The 18,554-nt window shown below is 35.8% G+C and overlaps 1 protein-coding gene across 2 annotated transcripts in view; it reads left to right on the top strand.

Annotated features, from left to right (window-relative positions):
- The window catches only part of COL24A1 (collagen type XXIV alpha 1 chain), a 416,052-nt gene that overhangs the window by 197,093 nt on the left and 200,405 nt on the right, over positions 1-18,554 (top strand). For both annotated transcript variants that reach the window (XM_053693893.1, XM_053693894.1), the window contains exons 20-22: positions 11,766-11,819; positions 13,114-13,167; positions 15,587-15,631. In XM_053693893.1, coding sequence (XP_053549868.1) covers positions 11,766-11,819; positions 13,114-13,167; positions 15,587-15,631 — 153 coding nt within the window. The remainder of the gene's footprint in view (positions 1-11,765; positions 11,820-13,113; positions 13,168-15,586; positions 15,632-18,554) is intronic.

The raw sequence follows: 18,554 nt of genomic DNA, 5'->3' as shown, positions 1-18,554 counted from the left end.
TTACTAAACAGAAACCATTTTTATATTTACTGAATGCAGAGTATATGTTGTGTAAACACGCTTTAAAAACATACCCTCTTCACACTGCCGAAATCCGCATTCACTGGCTTGCTGAAAAGACAGAAAGACCTTTATTATCCTATAAAAGATACATCACCACTCATCTGGAAAGTTAGGGTCAGCCCACTTTTTTATACATTTTTGACCAGTGGATAGAGAAACTGAAATTAATATTTCATGCAGACCTGACAAACCTTAGATAGAACAATGGAAAATGAACATTTTAGTACCTGCCTTTCACCCCCTCCTTGGGAGTGTGATTTCATCTAAATCTTCTTGTTTACATAGTTTTCTATAACCAGTACTTACATACTGATATTTCTTTCATATAGATGGTGAGAGTCCACAAGCTTGTTACTGATGGGATATACATTCCTACCAGGAGGAGGCAAAGTTTCCCAAACCTCAAATGCCTATAAATACCCCTCCCACCTCACTCATACCTCAATGTTACCATTTTGATGTTTTTGCTTCTTCAGAAGCAACTTTTGGTAGAAAGGTTCTTCGGGCAGTCTCAGTTTGATTCTAGTGCCTATAATTTTAGGGGGGTTTTATTTTAAAAAGGATTAGGTTGGATTTAATTTCTCATCAGAAATAGTTGTTTTTATTTTATCCCTCCCGTTATTGTTACTTGTGGACTTCCACATCTTGGGTATTATATCCCATCAGTAACAAGCTTGTGGACTCTTGTCACCTATATGAAAAAAAACATAATTTATGTAAGAACTTAACTTTTAAATTATTTTCTTTCAAGGTGACGAGAGTCCACAAGGCACACCCAATTTTTTTAGGGTTATGATTTTTTATTTTTTGTATAAAGCACATCTTTTTTCCTGCTCTTCTTTTCTATGCTTTTACTCCTTATACACATCAACAAATTAGCTATACGTTAAACTGAGGTATGAGTGAGGTTGGAGGAGTATTTTTAGGCATTTGAGATTAAGGAAACTTTGCCTCCTCCTGGTAGGAATGTATATCCCATCATTAACAAGCTTGTGGACTCTCACCACCATGAAATAAGGTAAGTTTTTACATAAATTATGTTTTTCAGTATAACAGGCAAAATCAGCCAATTTAAGTAACAAAATAAAGACAAAGGACATATGTAAACAATGTAATACACTCTAGTAGGTAAAATAGATTATTGAGAACACATTTAATGAGAGAAAGAATACCATATGCTGCCCCTTTAATGTAATATTTATTTTCCCCAAAAATTAGTTGTAATAGTGATTCTTGATTCTTGATAGAAAATAAATCAGAAAATTGAATAAAATATTTTAATACAGAAAAAAAGTTAATCTTCTGTATATTTTGCAGAATAAAGTAAATCTTTTTTCCTTCCATATTGTTTACAAAAATTTGAAGTAGGTTTATTTTTGGAGTTCACCTAATAACTGGAACTGTGTCTACACGTTTATTTAGAGAACATTCACAAATAAATCAAATGATCACAATTTGAAGAGTCTTTATTCATACAGAGAATTTAAAAACAGCTGAGCTACAAAAATAGATCGTTTTTACTTACATACCCCTAAGGTAGAATACCTAAGGGGAAAAAAGTGTCAATATAAATAATATATTTTATTTTTCCTTTCTTTAACATTAGGATGAGATTTTTTTCAAGTATCTAAAAACAACTATTAAACTTGGATGTTTCAAAAGGCAACTGATATTAAATTGTATTTTACTGATTATTGATTTGCTATAGCATATACAGAGCGTATACCTGAAATTACGTCTACTGGAGTCGCTGCTATGTTCACTAAATTAGTTGGAGAGATAGAAGTAAATAAAAAGTATATATTAAACTTTCTTGAGTCAGACAAAGGGGCCGAATTATCAAGCTCTGAATGGAGCTTGATGCCCCTCTTTCTGCATGAGCCTTCAAACTCGCCAGAAACAATAGTTATGAAGTAACGGTCTTCAATCCTATACGATCAGGCTGATTGACACCCCCTGCTAGTGGCCGCGTATCTGCAGGAGGCGGCATTGCACAAGCAGTTCACAAGAACTGCTTGTGCAATGATAAATTGCATTTATCGATATGCAGCGGACATGATACGATACATCGTATCATGTCCGCTTGCGCTTTGGTAAATTGGCCCCAAAGTCTCCAATTATAAATGTAGATTGGTAATTATTTTTAAAAAGGTTTTAAAGGGACAGTAAACTTTAAAAAAATCTTTGTATTTTTAAACATGGCATCTGTACTAGATATGATCTATGTAAGTAACGTGGTTGAAATTATATATATATATATATATATATATATAGATATATAAATAGATAGATAGATAGATAGATAGATATAGATATATGCCTCCAACCTTATTTCAGGGAAGTGTATTCAGTAGGGATGGGCGAATGTTTCTAAAAATTCGAAATTTAAAACGAATTTTGATACGTTCGTTCGAATCGAATTTCGAATGTTTATATAGCATTCTAACATTCTATTTTCGAATTTTCACTTTTGAATTTTTCAATAAAATTCAAAAATATTCGTTCGAATAATAGAATGTTTAGCTATGTGTTCATTCAATTTCGAAATGTAATATTCAAATTTGAATGTGACATTCGAATTCGAATGTGACATTCAAATTTGAAATAGTATTTCTAGTCTAATACTGTGTTTTAAATGTGATATTCGATTCGAATGTGATATTCGATTCGAATGTGACATTCGAATTCGAAATAGTATTTCTAGTATAATACTGTGTTTTATAAATGTAATATTCGAATTGAATGTGACATTCGAAAACTTTAAATAACATTCGAAAATCGAATTTTTAAGAATATTCGTTCTTATCAACATTCTATTATGTAAATCGAATTTCTACAATAACATTCGTTCTAACATTCGAATTCAGATATAAACACATTCGCCCATCCCTAGTATTCAGTCTGCCCACTATTTAGCTGCATTTTTTTTTCTCTCAAAATCTATGCGCCTTTAATAAATGAAATATAAAATATATAATATTTGAATGCTCCAATATCATCTGAATGTTGATTCTCATAAAAATTAATGTAAGTCTATGGGAATCAATAGTCAAAGGTACTATACAAGTGTTTGCAGAAGGGTATTCTACTAGATGCCAGGCATTTGTCAAGCCCTGTTACAAAACAAATTATAATTTACATATCAATACTAAGCACAGAAACTGTGTGTTTCCTATGACTGTCTAGTATATATTATAATAAGCTTAAATTATCCTTGGACATTCGCTTCACTCTGCAAACTGGCAGTCTGTATTGGAAACAAACTGTTTATATCCCATTTTGTTTACTTTCTTCTTGTCAGGCTGTCTATTCACTTGCCTCTTTAAAAAGGTCATTATTTGGCATTCTTTATGAATTTACTTGTTCTCAGCATATAGCTGACATAACTCTAGTTCTCTGCATTCTAAATAGCAAAGTTTAAGAGTTGATGACATTTTCCCTAAATTTTGGCAAATCTTATCAATGAATAATTGTTTGTGAGCTGGCACTGTTTCATAAAGGCTAGAAAGACACAGTGATTGTATGAGTATTGTTTGCAATGAAAATACTTGTTAAAGGGACAGTTAAGCTTTCAGGAATAGACTCCACATTCACTAATTAAAGGGATACTAAACCCAATTTTTTTCCTTCATGATTCAGATAACGCATGCAATTTTAAGCACTTTTCCAATTTACTCCTATTATACATTTTTATTTGTTCTCTTGCTCTCTTTTTTTGAAACGCAACAATGTAAGCTTAGGAGCCGGCCCTGGGTTGCGCTTGCTGATTGGTGGCTAAATGTAACCACCAATCAGCAAGTGCTATCCAGGGTGCTAAAAGAAAAATGGGCCGGCTCCTTAGATTAGATTACTACTTTTTACTTGTTCTCTTGCTATCTTTTTATGAAAAGCAACAATGTAAGCTTAGGAGCCGGCCCTGGGTTGCGCTTGCTGATTGGTGGCTAAATGTAACCACCAATCAGCAAGTGCTATCCAGGGTGCTAAAAGAAAAATGGGCCGGCTCCTTAGATTAGATTACTACTTTTTCAAATATAGATAGCAAGAGAACAAAGAAAATTGATAATAGGAGTAAATTAGAAAGTTGCTTAAAATGACAAGCTCTGTCTGAACCATGAAAGAAAAAATGTGGGTTTAGTGTCCCTTTAATGTTAAAATTAATTATTTAAAGATGTTAGCAAAACTGTTATTATCTTAGAAATAGACCTTATGTGAGTGTTAGGGGGTCATTTTGAGAGTTAAAAATAGCAAAAATAAATATTGAACAATAGAGTCCACTCTTGTTTTGTTTTGACATTTTGGAGCATATTTATCAAGCTCTGTATGTAGCTTGATGTCCCGTGTTTCCGGCGAGCCTTCAGGCTCACCGGAAACAGAAGTTATGCAGCAGCGATCTAAAGACCGCTGCTCCATAACCTGTCTGTCTGCTCTGAGTCGGCGGACAGAAATCGCCAGCAATCAACCCGATCGAACTGCTGGTGCAATGATAAATGCTGAGAGCGAATGCTGTCGGCATTTATGGACATGATCCGCTATATCGGATCATGTCCTCTCGCAGCATCATAAATAGGCCCCAATAGCTCCATTATTACTTCCATAGAAGAGATTGCCCCACATATATTTTAAGCCTTATGGCAGTGGAATTTGTATTTAGTTTTTTGTCAGTGTTTATTTATTTTTACTGAAGTGGAGCATTAAGTAGACAAATGTACCTCTAAGCTAAAATTGTGTGTATTTTTATTTTTAATGACAGTATTTTGTCCTGGAACTGAAGATTATTTTAAATGCCGGCACTTATATGAGGCTTTACATCAGACAATATGAATATTTTAATTGTTAAATCATTTAATACTGATAGATTTATGGGGAAATGAAAATGTTATTAGTGTAGCTTTATAGATTTCATGAAAAATAATAACAATGGATGAAACCTTTAGGTTTTCACTTTAAATAATTATTTTATTGTGTTTTTTTTTTCTAAACTATTTTAAGACATTATATGCATTATTTACATTATTCATGGTATATAGGCATTATTAGCCTGTTTTTCAGATATTTCTACCTCTAGGGGGCATATTTATCAAAGGCGGACATGATACGATGTAACGTATCATGTCTGCCGCACATCGATAAATGCTGACAGCATACGCTGACGGCATTTATCATTGCACAAGCAGTTCACTAGAACTGCTTGTGCAATACCGCCCCTGCAGATTCGCGTACAATCAGCCACTAGCAGGGGGTGTCAATCAACGATTAGGTTGATTTCTGTCCGCGGCCTCAGAGCAGGCAGATATATTATGGAGCAATGGTGTTTCCGGCGAGCCTTCATTCAGAGCTTGATAATTCGGCCCCTTAATATCAATATGAAATGTTGATTTATATGGCAATCATTACAAACACTATGTGATGCATGCTAGTTCTGCAGTGAGAGAGATAAGAAGATGGTAAAGAGGGGGCACAATAGATACAATGGGGCCGATTTATCATTAGTCTGTCCGACATGATCCGCTCAGTGGATCATGTCCGACAGACATCGATGAATGCCAACAGTGTACGCTGTCGGCATTTATCATTGCACAAGCAGTTATTGTGAACTGCTTGTGCAATGCCGCCCTCTGCAGATTCGCGGCCAATTGGCCACTAGCAGGGGTGTCAATCAGCCTATCATTGTATAGGAGCGGGCAGATTGATGTCCGCAGCCTCAGAGGCTGCGGACATCAATCTGAGAGATTGATGTCCGCAGCCTGAAGGCTTGCGTGGAAACAGGGGCATCAAGCTCCATTTGGAGCTTGATAATTCAGCCCCAATATCTGTTAATAACTATTATAGCCAATATATAAAGTAAATCAAATTCAGTCCACAAATGCCCTTGCAGTTCAATAATATCACCAAATGTAAGGCAGCTCTTCTAGTAGTGATCAGCATCTCACCACGAACCTGCCCCAAAACGTTGCTTGTCAATAAAAGGTTTAGCCTTTGAAACCATGTGCCACCTTGTTTCTGTGTTACATGTTACTACTTGGACGTCAAGGGTGATCCTCCTAGGTGTTGCACCGGAACTATATGATCAAGACTACTCTAAATTACTGGATAGTGACAGTGCGGATCCCATTTGCTTTATTTATTTATATATACAGTTGCAAGAAAAAGTATGTGAACCCTTTGGAATGATATGGATTTCTGCACAAATTGGTCATAAAATGTGATCTGATCATCATCTAAGTCACAACAATAGACAATCACAGTCTGCTTAAACTAATAACACACAAATAATGAAATGTTGCCATGTTTTTATTGAACACACCATGTAAACATTCACAGTGCAGGTGGAAAAAGTATGTGAACCCCTAGACTAATGACATCTCCAAGAGCTAATTGGAGTGAGATGTCAGCCAACTGGAGTCCAATCAATGAGATGAGATTGGAGGTGTTGGTTACAGCTGCCCTATAAAAAACACACAACAGTTCTGGGTTTGCTTTTCACAAGAAGCATTGCCTGATGTGAATGATACCTCGCACAAAAGAGCTCTCAGAAGACCTACGATTAAGAATTGTTGACTTGCATAAAGCTGGAAAGGGTTATAAAAGTATCTCCAAAAGCCTTGCTGGTCATCAGTCCATGGTAAGACAAATTGTCTATAAATGGAGAAAGTTCAGCACTGCTGCTACTCTCCCTAGAAGTGGCCGTCCTGTAAAGATGACTGCAAGAGCACAGCGCAGACTGCTCAGTGAGGTGAAGAAGAATCCTAGAGTGTCAGCTAAAGACTTACAAAAGTCACTGGCAAATGCTAACATCCCTGTTAGCGAATCTACAATACGTAAAACACTAAACAAGAATGGATTTGATGGGAGGATACCACAGAGGAAGCCACTGCTGTCCAAACAAAACATTGCTGCACGTTTACAGTTTGCACAAGAGCACCTCGATGTTCCACAGCAGTACTGGCAAAATATTCTGTGGACAGATGAAACCAAAGTTGAGTTGTTTGGAACAAACACACAACACTATGTGTGGCAAAAAAGAGGCACAGCACACCAACATCAAAACCTCATCCCAACTGTGAAGTATGGTGGTGGGGGCATCATGGTTTGGGGCTGCTTTGCTGCATCAGGGCCTGGACGGATTGCTATCATCGAAGTAAAAATTAATTCCCAAGTTTATCAAGACATTTTGCAGGAGAACTTAAGGCCATCTGTCTACCAGCTGAAGCTCAACAGAAGATGGGTGTTGCAACAGGACAATGACCCAAAGCATAGAAGTAAATCAACAACAGAATGGCTTAAACAGAAGAAAATACGCCTTCTGAAGTGGCCCAGTCAGAGTCCTGACCTCAACCCAATTGAGATGCTGTGGCATGACCTCAAGAAAGCGATTCACACCAGACATCCCAAGAATATTGCTGAACTGAAACAGTTCTGTAAAGAGGAATGGTCAAGAATTACTCCTGACCGTTGTGCACGTCTGATCTGCAACTACAGGAAACGTTTGGTTGAAGTTATTGCTGCCAAAGGAGGTTCAACCAGTTATTAAATCCAAGGGTTCACGTACTTTTTCCACCTGCACTGTGAATGTTTACATGGTGTGTTCAATAAAAACATGGCAACATTTCATTCTTTGTGTGTTATTAGTTTAAGCAGACTGTGATTGTCTATTGTTGTGACTTAGATGATGATCAGATCACATTTTATGACCAATTTGTGCAGAAATCCATATCATTCCAAAGGGTTCACATACTTTTTCTTATATATATATCTTAGAGAAGTGCATTCATCACGAAAATTGGATTTTCATTTATGTAAATGAAAAGAATATCTGAATGAATGCATCAGTAAAATGTAAAAAGACAATGAAAAAATACTGACAAAATTTGTATTTATTAGTTTTCTTTAAAATAACTTTAAAGGGTTAAAACTTACCTTAATGCGCTCTGGAGAGCTCGCTAACAGATCATCTTCTTGCCAGGTCCCTGGCCGTGCTAACAGGAGGCTTAGCGCACAAGGGCCAGCTCAACCATGGGACCAAGTGCTAGCAGGAGGCTTAGCGTGCAAGGGCCAGCTCAACCATGGGACCAAGTGGGTCCAACAGACCCAGGCAGCACTTGACAAGGGGCAGCACTTCAGTAACTGAATCAGTCACTATAAGACCAAAACAATTCCTGTCCTCTGTCGCAGGTTCCCAGCGGCATAACCTCATCCTGCTTAAAGACACAGAACCGGTCAGGGGTGACATTAAGGGGGGACAATTACATCTCTCCTCTAACTTCCTTCCCATGTATTGTGCAATGGAATGGGTGTCCAACAAGCTTATATAGATGTGGTGGTCAGGTGTCCACATACTTTTATATAGTGACAATATAGTGTGTGTGTGATTTCATATATGAATCATCTTTGGGATTGCATAAAATAAATATAATTTATATAACCATATATTTTTGGACTTGCCGTTTATTTGTAAAAGTGAACAGAAATTCATCTTAAAAAAATGGGATCTGTTATAAATTATAATGTAAATATTTTTCATGTTGTTGAAACTGTTTCTGGCTAAAAATGTAAAAGACAGCATCACCTCTTTGTCTCTGCTGTAAACTTCTTTTGATGGTACAAAAACCTCTTCATTTTTACATTAGTTATACTATTAAGGAACTGCTGTTCAGTACCTTCATTGTTCTTTTTGCCCTTTAAATGGAACGTTTCACACAGAATGTTCCATGGATAAAACAGTTTATATTATCTTAGTTTATATTACCTAAAATATTCTTGATTACTTTTAACATTACAATAATATGGCTGGCTTCACACTTAGCTTATTGCTGTTGGCTCAGCTAACTTTCTCATGCATATTTTCCCAGCTGTAATGTTTTGAGTGTTAAAATTGCAACTTAATCATGCCACAGACCCAGTTAAATGTGTGTTGCACAACCACTGATATAAAATGTTGTTAAGATCCCAAAAGACCTAAAAATCCCACTACCTCTCTTATAGTTTTTCTTTTCCATATTTGTTTAAAACGTTGCACAGCTTAAATGTGTTAAAAAAAAAAATGTTAGTAAAGTATGGTGGAAATCTTACTTTATGCTTCATAATCCATAAAATGCAGTCAACTAACAGTGCTGTGACAGTCTAATGATGGAACTCAACTTTCTATTGAAACTAATACAAGTTAAATTTCTGTTTTGTAATCTTTACATTTTAACTTCTAGTTAAAATATTTATAGTTTATCTTAAAAGTCATGTACAGTATCCCACAAAAGTGAGTACACCTCTTAAATTTTTGTAAATATTTTATTATATCTTTTCATGTGACAACACTGAAGAAATGACACTTTGCTACAATGTAAAGTAGTGAGTGTACAGCCTGTATAACAGAGTAAATTTGCTGTCCCCTCAAAATAACTCAACACACAGCCATTATTGTCTAAACCGTTGGCCACAAAAATGAGTACACCCCTAAGTGGAAGTGTCCAAAGTGGGCCCAATTAGCCATTTTCCTTCCCCAGTGTCATGCGACTCATTAGTGTTACAAGGTCTCAGGTGTGAATGGGGAGCTACAGTTCATTGAGGGAACCATGAATGCCACCATGTACTGTGACATACTGAAGCAGAGAATGATCCCCTCTCTTCGGAGACTGGGCCGCAGTGCAGTATTCCAACATCATAACGACCCCAAACACGCATTCAAGACGACCACTGCCTTGCTAAAGAAGCTGAGGGTAAAGGTGATGGACTGGTCAAGCATGTCTCCAGACCTAAACCCTATTGAGTATCTGTGGGGCATCCTCAAACAGAAGGTGGGGGAGCGCAAGGTCTCTACCATCCACCAGCTCTGTGATGTCGTCATGGAGGAGTGGAAAAGGACTCCAGTGGCAACCTGTGAAGCTCTGGTGAACTCCATGCCCAAGAGGGTTAAAGCAGTGCTGTAAAATAATGGTGGCCACACAAAATATTGACACTTTGGGCAAAATTTTGACATTTCCACTTAGGGGTGTACTCACTTTTGTTGCCAACGGTTTCGACGTTAATGGCTGTGTGTTGAGTTATTTTGAGAGGACAGCAAATTTATTCTGTTATACAGGCTGTACACTCACTACTTTACATTGTAGCAAAGTGTAATTTCTTCAGTGTTGTCACATGAAAAGGTATAATAAAATATTTACACTGTTATACAGGCTGTACACTCACTACTTTACATTGTAGCAAAGTGTAATTTCTTCAGTGTTGTCACATGAAAAGATATAATAAAATATTTACAAAAATGTAAGGGTTGTACTCACTTTTGTGGGATACTGTATATCTGACACGCTCTTGTGTAGTTTCATGTTTATTTGAAAAGGGAGAACTTCAGAAGGCTCTGCACCTTCTTACGAGTAGAGGACTTCCCTCATATACCAATGGTATACAATTATATGAAGAGGTTACTTAAAGGGACTGCAAACACCTTGTTATTTAAGTACTTTGTTTAGTTATGTGTAGTAAAACATCTTTGTAACATAGGTTTAGGATTTATTTTGCCCAATTTAGCTCAGAAACATGAGTATTTCTTAATTCTCTGAACTGAACAAACAAACTGCAGACTTCTCAAGGCTAACCCTGCTACACAACTTTCCCTAATTTGCTTTTAATAGATAACAACTGCAAAACAAATCACTTTATACCAACATTATGACAGTGGCTAGCCTTCTTGTCTGCAGACTCAAGCCCATATTGACTCCTCCAAATAAGTCAAGTGGTGGACGGAATTTGGATTTTGAAAAAACGATTACGGCAAATAGGTTCATTAATTTTAAAAATGTTTATTTTTTTATTAAATCTGAAGGTGTTTGCTGTCCCTTTAAATAACGTCTTCACAATGGTCCCACAACGGCACCATTTACAACTGATAATGGCTGTTGATCACCGGGGGAAAAAATTGATAAATGAAAAAAATACAACTTCTCTCCAGACTTCCCAGCCTCTCTCACCTATTGACCAGGCAACTCATCTTCATTCAGTATCTCTCCTTATCTGACAGTATCCTCTCTTTTTCTGCATGTCACAACTGTTGAGTTGTATTTTTACATATAATTGGTAACAATGATGTGTTCAGTATCATTTTTTATTTTCGGCATTTCAATCTTCAGCAAAAAGGGCTGTAACTGTTGGCACGGGCAGTGCCATCTTGTTCTTTGGGTTTGAGAGTGTGCAGATTATGGCCAATATTGTTATTGTTTCTCCAATGCGAGTCATTAGTCAATCTGTGGGTGTTGAGATACATCATGTGCCTTTGACTGTTGAATTCGATGTGTCCATTTTGTTGTCAATATTTAGTTGATAACTTATAGTCAGGCAGATTGTGATTATCAAAGCCATTGCTGTCAGTGCATTGTATAGTTGACTTTTTTGATATCCAATCCAATTTTTTTCCAAAACAAGATTGGTGAAATCATTTGCATTGTGATCATTCCAATGTTGAAAAATGGTGTATCAAGAATACATTTTAAAAAATCAACTAGACTGGAATTGAATAAAGAAAGAAATAAGGGGTTTCAGGTCATATTTTTGTATTATTTTATTCTGTATTCATATAAACACATAGGTAAAATGGTTAGTGTTGATTAGACTATGTCATTCTTCCAATACTAGGTAATAGCCACTATATAATATAGGTATATGACTATTTTGGGGTTTTTTTGTTTTGTTTTTTACATTTTGTCTTTTTGTATTAGGGATTTCCAGGAGACATTGGACTGCCTGGGTTGAATGGACCAGAAGGACCAAAGGTAAGAAATAATATTTCCATTAGGTAAATTAGGACATGATTTCCAAAGCAATAAAACATTTTAGTCATATAAACAGTAATTTGATACAAATCATGTTTGTGAATCTTTAATTCTTTGTCTACATTTGATAATGGAAAGTTCTATTTAAGATGTCTATAAATGTTTGGCAAGTTAAGTTTGCATTTAATGTGCCAAAATACAGGCTGCCAATGAATTTTATTAAAGGGGAACACTGCTGAAATCCCTAAAGTATATTCTAAGATATTTATACTTTATATGTAAATCAAAACGTCAAAATGATTAAGTGTAATGTAACATTGTATGTGAAATACAAAATTTATGTGCATTTTATAAACTAGCTAAATATTTCATATGTTCTAGTCAATACTTACGTGGATCACATTCAGAGACATTCCCTTGATTAGCAATGATTGTTATGTTTGATTGAATAGCAGGCCTTTAACTCCAAGCTTCTAAAACCATGGTGATCAATTCTGTGTATCTAAGGTTTCCAAAAGGAAAATGACCCCAACCATCTTGCTCTTTAGAAAATTATATAAAGCAGGAAGCTATCGACTTCAGGTATTACAATCAGTTTCAGGGCATTTTGAGAGATTACATAGCTCTGTAGAGAAGCTTCCTGGTGAGAATTGTTTGGTTCTAGAATTGTATCATTACTTTGAAACTCAAAAGGTTTTAATGTTGAACTAGTTCGGAAAATACTGGTTAAACCATTAATATGTAAAAATTAGTTTTCAACAGGACAAAAATAACCTAAAGGGTTTTTACATGAAACAAAATTTAGAAAGCCTATCAGTTCATTAATCATATACAATAGTCGGTAACAAGGTATCAGTAAAAGGACAATTGAAGTTTGTACTTATAAAAATTAAGAATCAGAAGAAAGAAAAACTAAGAAAACAAGGAAGTGTAAGGAATGAAAAGTGAAAGATGGGTACTGATACAAAATTAGACAAAAAGTTTCAAGGATTTACCAAACAATGAAATTGGTTCAAGATATGGTCACCATATTTGTCTTTTTAATGTTGGGAAGTCCATATAATATAATTATTGCAGGGTATTTATCAGGTGTACAGCAACAGGTATCTTTCATGGATGTCTCCCTTTAAAGGGCATGTTTAAAGTACAAATGTCAGATAGCATATCTGAGGTGGACCTACATGTTAAGAAAGAAATACTTGATACATAAATATTCACTGTTGGCAGAAATGGATGTATTAGAGGAAGTTCTGGTAATTCTTAAAAAAATTATGATATACGCTATTTTTTTAAGGGTCTTCTTGGTGACAGAGGCCCCCCCGGACCACAAGGCCCAAAGGGTGTAGAGGTAAGTACTTCTAAAATATGCTTATCAATGTTAACCTATAATTATAAAATAAATATGTAACCTTTTAGCTCTTAGTAGAACTTGTTTTATCTTCTAAAAATAAGTTATGACTCGTGTGAAAGTTTTCTTATACATGTTTTTTCTGTGTCACATTATGATGCCATAGTTCAATTGAGCAGTGTATGTTAGGTAATAGAACATTACAATTCTATCCAAAATACTATGTTGACATTTTCATTGGCTGTTGAAGACAACCCCCCACAGCTCTAGTGGTAGATGTTGCTACACCTCCACAAATACAAAGAAAAATGTGCATTCTAATTTATCTTAGGAACATCATTTTTTTTAAAAACTAAATATGTTATTCATTTTAAATTCCCATTTTTCAGATAAACAAATAAGCTAGTTGGCTTTATTAAATCCCAATGAAAACCACCATGAATCCATTGTTCCATACAGACACAGTCTCTCTATTTCTCAAAGGGTTTAGAAGAACTAGGACCAAATTATAAAAAAATTGCTGGCACGAAGAGAAATTACACAAAAACATTTACTTTTTTTGAGGATTTTATTGTAAAGTAGGTGTATCTCCATCACACCCAGCACCATGCAGAGCAAGATAAATAGCGCTGAAGCTAAAATTAGATTTTTCAAAAATTATTTAAGGACTTCACTGTACTACTGACACTTATTTAATGATCTTGCCAGGAAAGAGGGCTTTAGAGAATAGGGTCCTTAGATTAAAGGGCATAGATTGAGCGTATGTCACAATTTACAGTTCCAATGAGGAGTTAGGGTGATGGGCAGTAAATAAATTTAAAGTGATGGTAAATTTCAAGTATTTGAATCATGTTTATGAAACCTATCTAACCTCATTAGTAAAACCAGTAACTTTTTTTTATTCTTACTCATATTTTAATAAATGTTTATTTTATTCATATCATTTTCGGCAGTTTCCTCCAACCCTATACATTTCCTGTTAGTGTTCTTTAGTGACATAAAGAGCACCCCCACCCACTCTGTACGTAGACATCAATGCAAGCTCCCAAGAATGTAAATGGTACGCATGCGCATATGCTCGTCAGCCACTCCAATGTAAAATATGAGATTCATTGTTTACTTCTAGAGCGGCGAGCTGCAGGTCACAGCATGTGTTTCCCCTAAACTGAGAGCATGATTCCCTTGCATTAACGAGCAATAATGATCTATTTAATTTCTAATTTAAATAATTAATATTTATATTCTAGTTTTAATTTAAAAATCACAATACAGTAGCACTCCAAAGTGTAATAATTTATTAGAAGTGAATTGGAATTAAGGACTATAATATATAAATATAAGTGAATCATGATTAAGGACTATAATATATAAATATAAGTGAATCATGATTAAGGACTATAATATATAAATATAAGTGAATCATGATTAAGGACTATAATATATAAATATAAGTGAATCATGATTAAGGACTATAATATATAAATATAAGTGAATCATGATTAAGGACTATAATATATAAATATAAGTGAATCATGATTAAGGACTATGCTGTCCGAAACTATGTAGATTTTATGTTTCACTTCTAATAAATTATTACACTTTAGAGTGCTGCTGTATTGTGATTTTGTGATACCGTTATTTTTAATCTCTTTGGTTGCAAAGTAAAACAACTCGCACCCTCTTCTCACCAAAGCTGGATATTTTTTTCATTTGTATGAAAGCTTTAATTTCATCCATATTACAATAATTTTTTGCATCTAAATTGAACAAAATGAATAGTTTTCTTGTAATAAATAAAACTAATCAGAGACTAAGCTAAATATAAATATTAATTTGTGAGCATCGTATCAGTATATAAATGATATAATTAATATTTCAACGCAAGATCGAGAATGTATTCTGCTACATAAACCTACATTTTTTTATTTGTGGGACCGCGGCAGGCTTTTGCTACTCATGCATGTGTATAATATGCAAGCGCAAATAGACCATGAGTGCATGAGCAGCTCTGCAACTAGATTTTTTTTTCTCTTATAGTGCCGTACGGCACGCATTTTGATTGGGTATCTACATTGACGTCATAAAAAGAAAGAAAGCCAAAGGGCAGACAGAGGAACAATGTAAATAGTGAGTAAGGTTACATTTTAAACACTTCTAGGCAGAAAAAAAACAGTTTATGAAAGAAAATATTTTTAAAATACAGCAAATTTACCATCACTTTAATAAGGGCAACAGCAGCATTTAGGAATTTGGGCTATAATTGACTGATACTAACTGTTGGATTCATTGTCATTTGGGGATATCCTGTTTATATCTTGCTTATTTGCTTGTTGTTTGATGTAAACAATGGCATTATGTTTATATTTGTTAAACTAAGAAAGAAATCAGCAACACGTCAATGTTTAATTATATTTTTTAGGGAGAAGAAGGGCCACTTGGACCTCCTGGTGGTATTGGACCAAGGGTATGTTTTCTTTATGATATCAGTAAAATTGTTTCTTATTTTCATTAAAAATGTTATTTCAAGGAAATAATTGACACCTTTTAGAACTGCATACAGGACACCCCTCACATTTTTGTTAATATTTTATTATATCTTTTCATGTGACAACATTGAAGAAATGACACTTTGCTACAGTGTAAAGTAGTGAGTGTACAGCCTGTATAACAGTGTAAATTTGCTGTCCCCTCAAAATAACTCAACACACAGCCATTAATGTCTAAACCGTTGGCAACAAAAGTGAGTACACCTCTAAGTGGAAATGTCCAAATTGGGCCCAAAGTGTCAATATTTTGTGTGGCCACCATTATTTTCCAGCACTGCCTTAACCGTCTTGGGCATGGAGTGTACCAGACCTTCACAGGTTGCCACTGGAGTCCTCTTCCACTCCTTCATGATGACATCACGGAGCTGGTGGATGTTAGAGACCTTGCTCTCCCCCACCTTCCATTTGAGGATGCCCCACAGATGCTCAATAGGGTTTAGGTCTAGAGACATGCTTGGCCAGTCCATCCCCTTTACCCTCAGCTTCTTTAGCAAGGCAGTGGTCATCTTGGAGGTGTGTTTGGGGTCATTATCATGTTCATGATCATGCTCTGTTTCAGTATGTCACAGTACATGTTGGCATTCATGGTTCCCTCAATGAACTGTAGTTCCCCAGTGTCAGCAACACCCATGCAGGCCCAGACCATGATACTCCCATCAACCATGTTTGAATGTAGCCAAGGCACACTTGTCTTTGTACTCCTCACCTGGTTGCTGCCATACACGCATGACACCATCTAAACCAAATAAGTTTATCTTGCTCTCATCAGACCACAGGACATGGTTCCAGTAATCCATGTCCTTAGTCTGCTTGTCATTAGCAAACTATTTGCAAGCTTTCTTGTGCATCATCTTTAGAAGAGGCTTCCTTCTGGGATGACAGCCATGCAGACCAATTATATGGAGTGTTCGGGCTATGGCCTGAACACTGACAGGCTGACCCTTCACCCCTTCAACCTCTGCAGCAATGCTGGCACCACTCATATGTCTATTTCCAAAAGACAACCTCTGGATATGATGCTGAGCACGTGCACTCAACTTCTTTGGTCGACCATGGCAAAGCCTGTTCTGAGTGGAATCTGTCCTGTGAAACCGCTGAATGGTCTTGCCCACTGTGCTGCTGCTTAGTTTCAGGGTCTTGGCTATCTTCTTATAGCCTAGGCTATCTTTATTTAGAGCAACAATTTTTTTTTCCAGATCCTCAGAGAGTTCTTTGCAATGAGGTGACATATTGAACTTCCAGTGACCAGTATGAGAGAGTGTGAGAGCGATAACACTAAATTTAACACACCTGCACCCCATTCACACCTGAGACCTTGTAACACTAATGAGTCACATGACACCGGGGAGGGAAAATGGCTAATTGGGCGCAATTTGGACATTTCCACTTAGGGGTGTACTCACTTTTGTTGCCAACGGTTTAGACATTAATGACTGTGTGTTGAGTTATTTTGAGGGGACTGCAAATTTACACTGTTATACAGGCTGCACACTCACTACTTTACATTGTAGCAAAGTGTAATTTCTTCAGTGTTGTCACATGAAAAGATATTAATAAAATATTTACAAAAATGTGAGGGGTGTACTCACTTTTGTGAGATACTGTATATTTTAAATAAGTCTAAGGTATGTAGATATAAACTGTACTTACATCAGGCTAGGTCAACAAGCTTAGTAATTTGATAACATCTACAGTAAGGCTACTTAAGGGGACATGAAACCCCCCAAAAATGTAACCATGATTCAGATTCAAATTAAAAAACACAGTTGCTTGCACTAAAACAATGTATCCACAAATACAAATTTAATAAACACAGTATCTATGTACAAATTTAACCACCAGTAGAATATATTCTAATATACAAAAAACATTTAAAAACAACAACAGTGGGAGGTCCTTGATATAAAGTGCGTTACTCTCAGCTCAGTATAATATCCAGTAAATCACTATGTGATAAGGGAAATTCACTTCAAGTCTTAGAAATCATTGAATGCTTATAGCCTGATGTGTCAGTTATCTGTGATCATGGGACAGTTATTATGCCCGATATCTGCAGGGATGAGGGTATATCTGGGGTGAATATCTGTATTGTGATTCACCCCCATAACGTTGATCTGCCACTGCCTGCACTGATATCATGTGAGTGTGACCTGATGCTTCACTAGTGTCTCTGACTACAGGAGTTAGTGTTTCTGTTTTACCCATTGGTGTTTATATGTGTGTGTGTGTGTGTATGTATTTATGTGACTGTGTGTGTGTTTATTCATGTGTGTGTATGTATGTGACTGTGTGTGTATTTATTCATGTGTGTGTGTGTGTGTATTTATGCATGTGTGTATATGTATGTATGTGACTGTGTGTGTGTGTGTGTATGTATGTATGTGACTGTGTGTGTATTTATGCATGTATGTGTGTGTGTATGTGTGTGTATGTGTGTGACTGTGTGTGTATTTATTCATGTGTGTGTGTGTATGTATGTATGTATGTATGTGACTGTGTGTGTATTTATTCATGTGTGTGTGTGTATGTATGTATGTATGTATGTGACTATGTGTGTATTTATGCATGTACGTGTGTGTGTGTATGTATGTATTTATGTGACTGTGTGTGTATTTATTCATGTGTGTGTGTGTGTGTATGTATGTGACTATGTGTGTATTTATGCATGCACGTGTATGTATGTATGTGACTGTGTGTGTATTTATGCATGTATGTGTGTGTGTGTGTATGTGTGTGTGTATGTATGTATGTGACTATGTGTGTATTTATGCATGTACGTGTATGTATGTATGTGACTGTGTGTGTATTTATGCATGTATATATGTATGTGTGTGTGTGTAT

The sequence above is a fragment of the Bombina bombina genome, chromosome 10 (genome assembly GCF_027579735.1).
Source record: "Bombina bombina isolate aBomBom1 chromosome 10, aBomBom1.pri, whole genome shotgun sequence".
In the NCBI taxonomy this organism is placed as follows: Eukaryota; Metazoa; Chordata; class Amphibia; order Anura; family Bombinatoridae; genus Bombina; species Bombina bombina.
The sequence above is the reverse complement of the archived record's forward strand: the minus strand, read 5'-3'. Positions and strand labels throughout refer to the sequence as shown.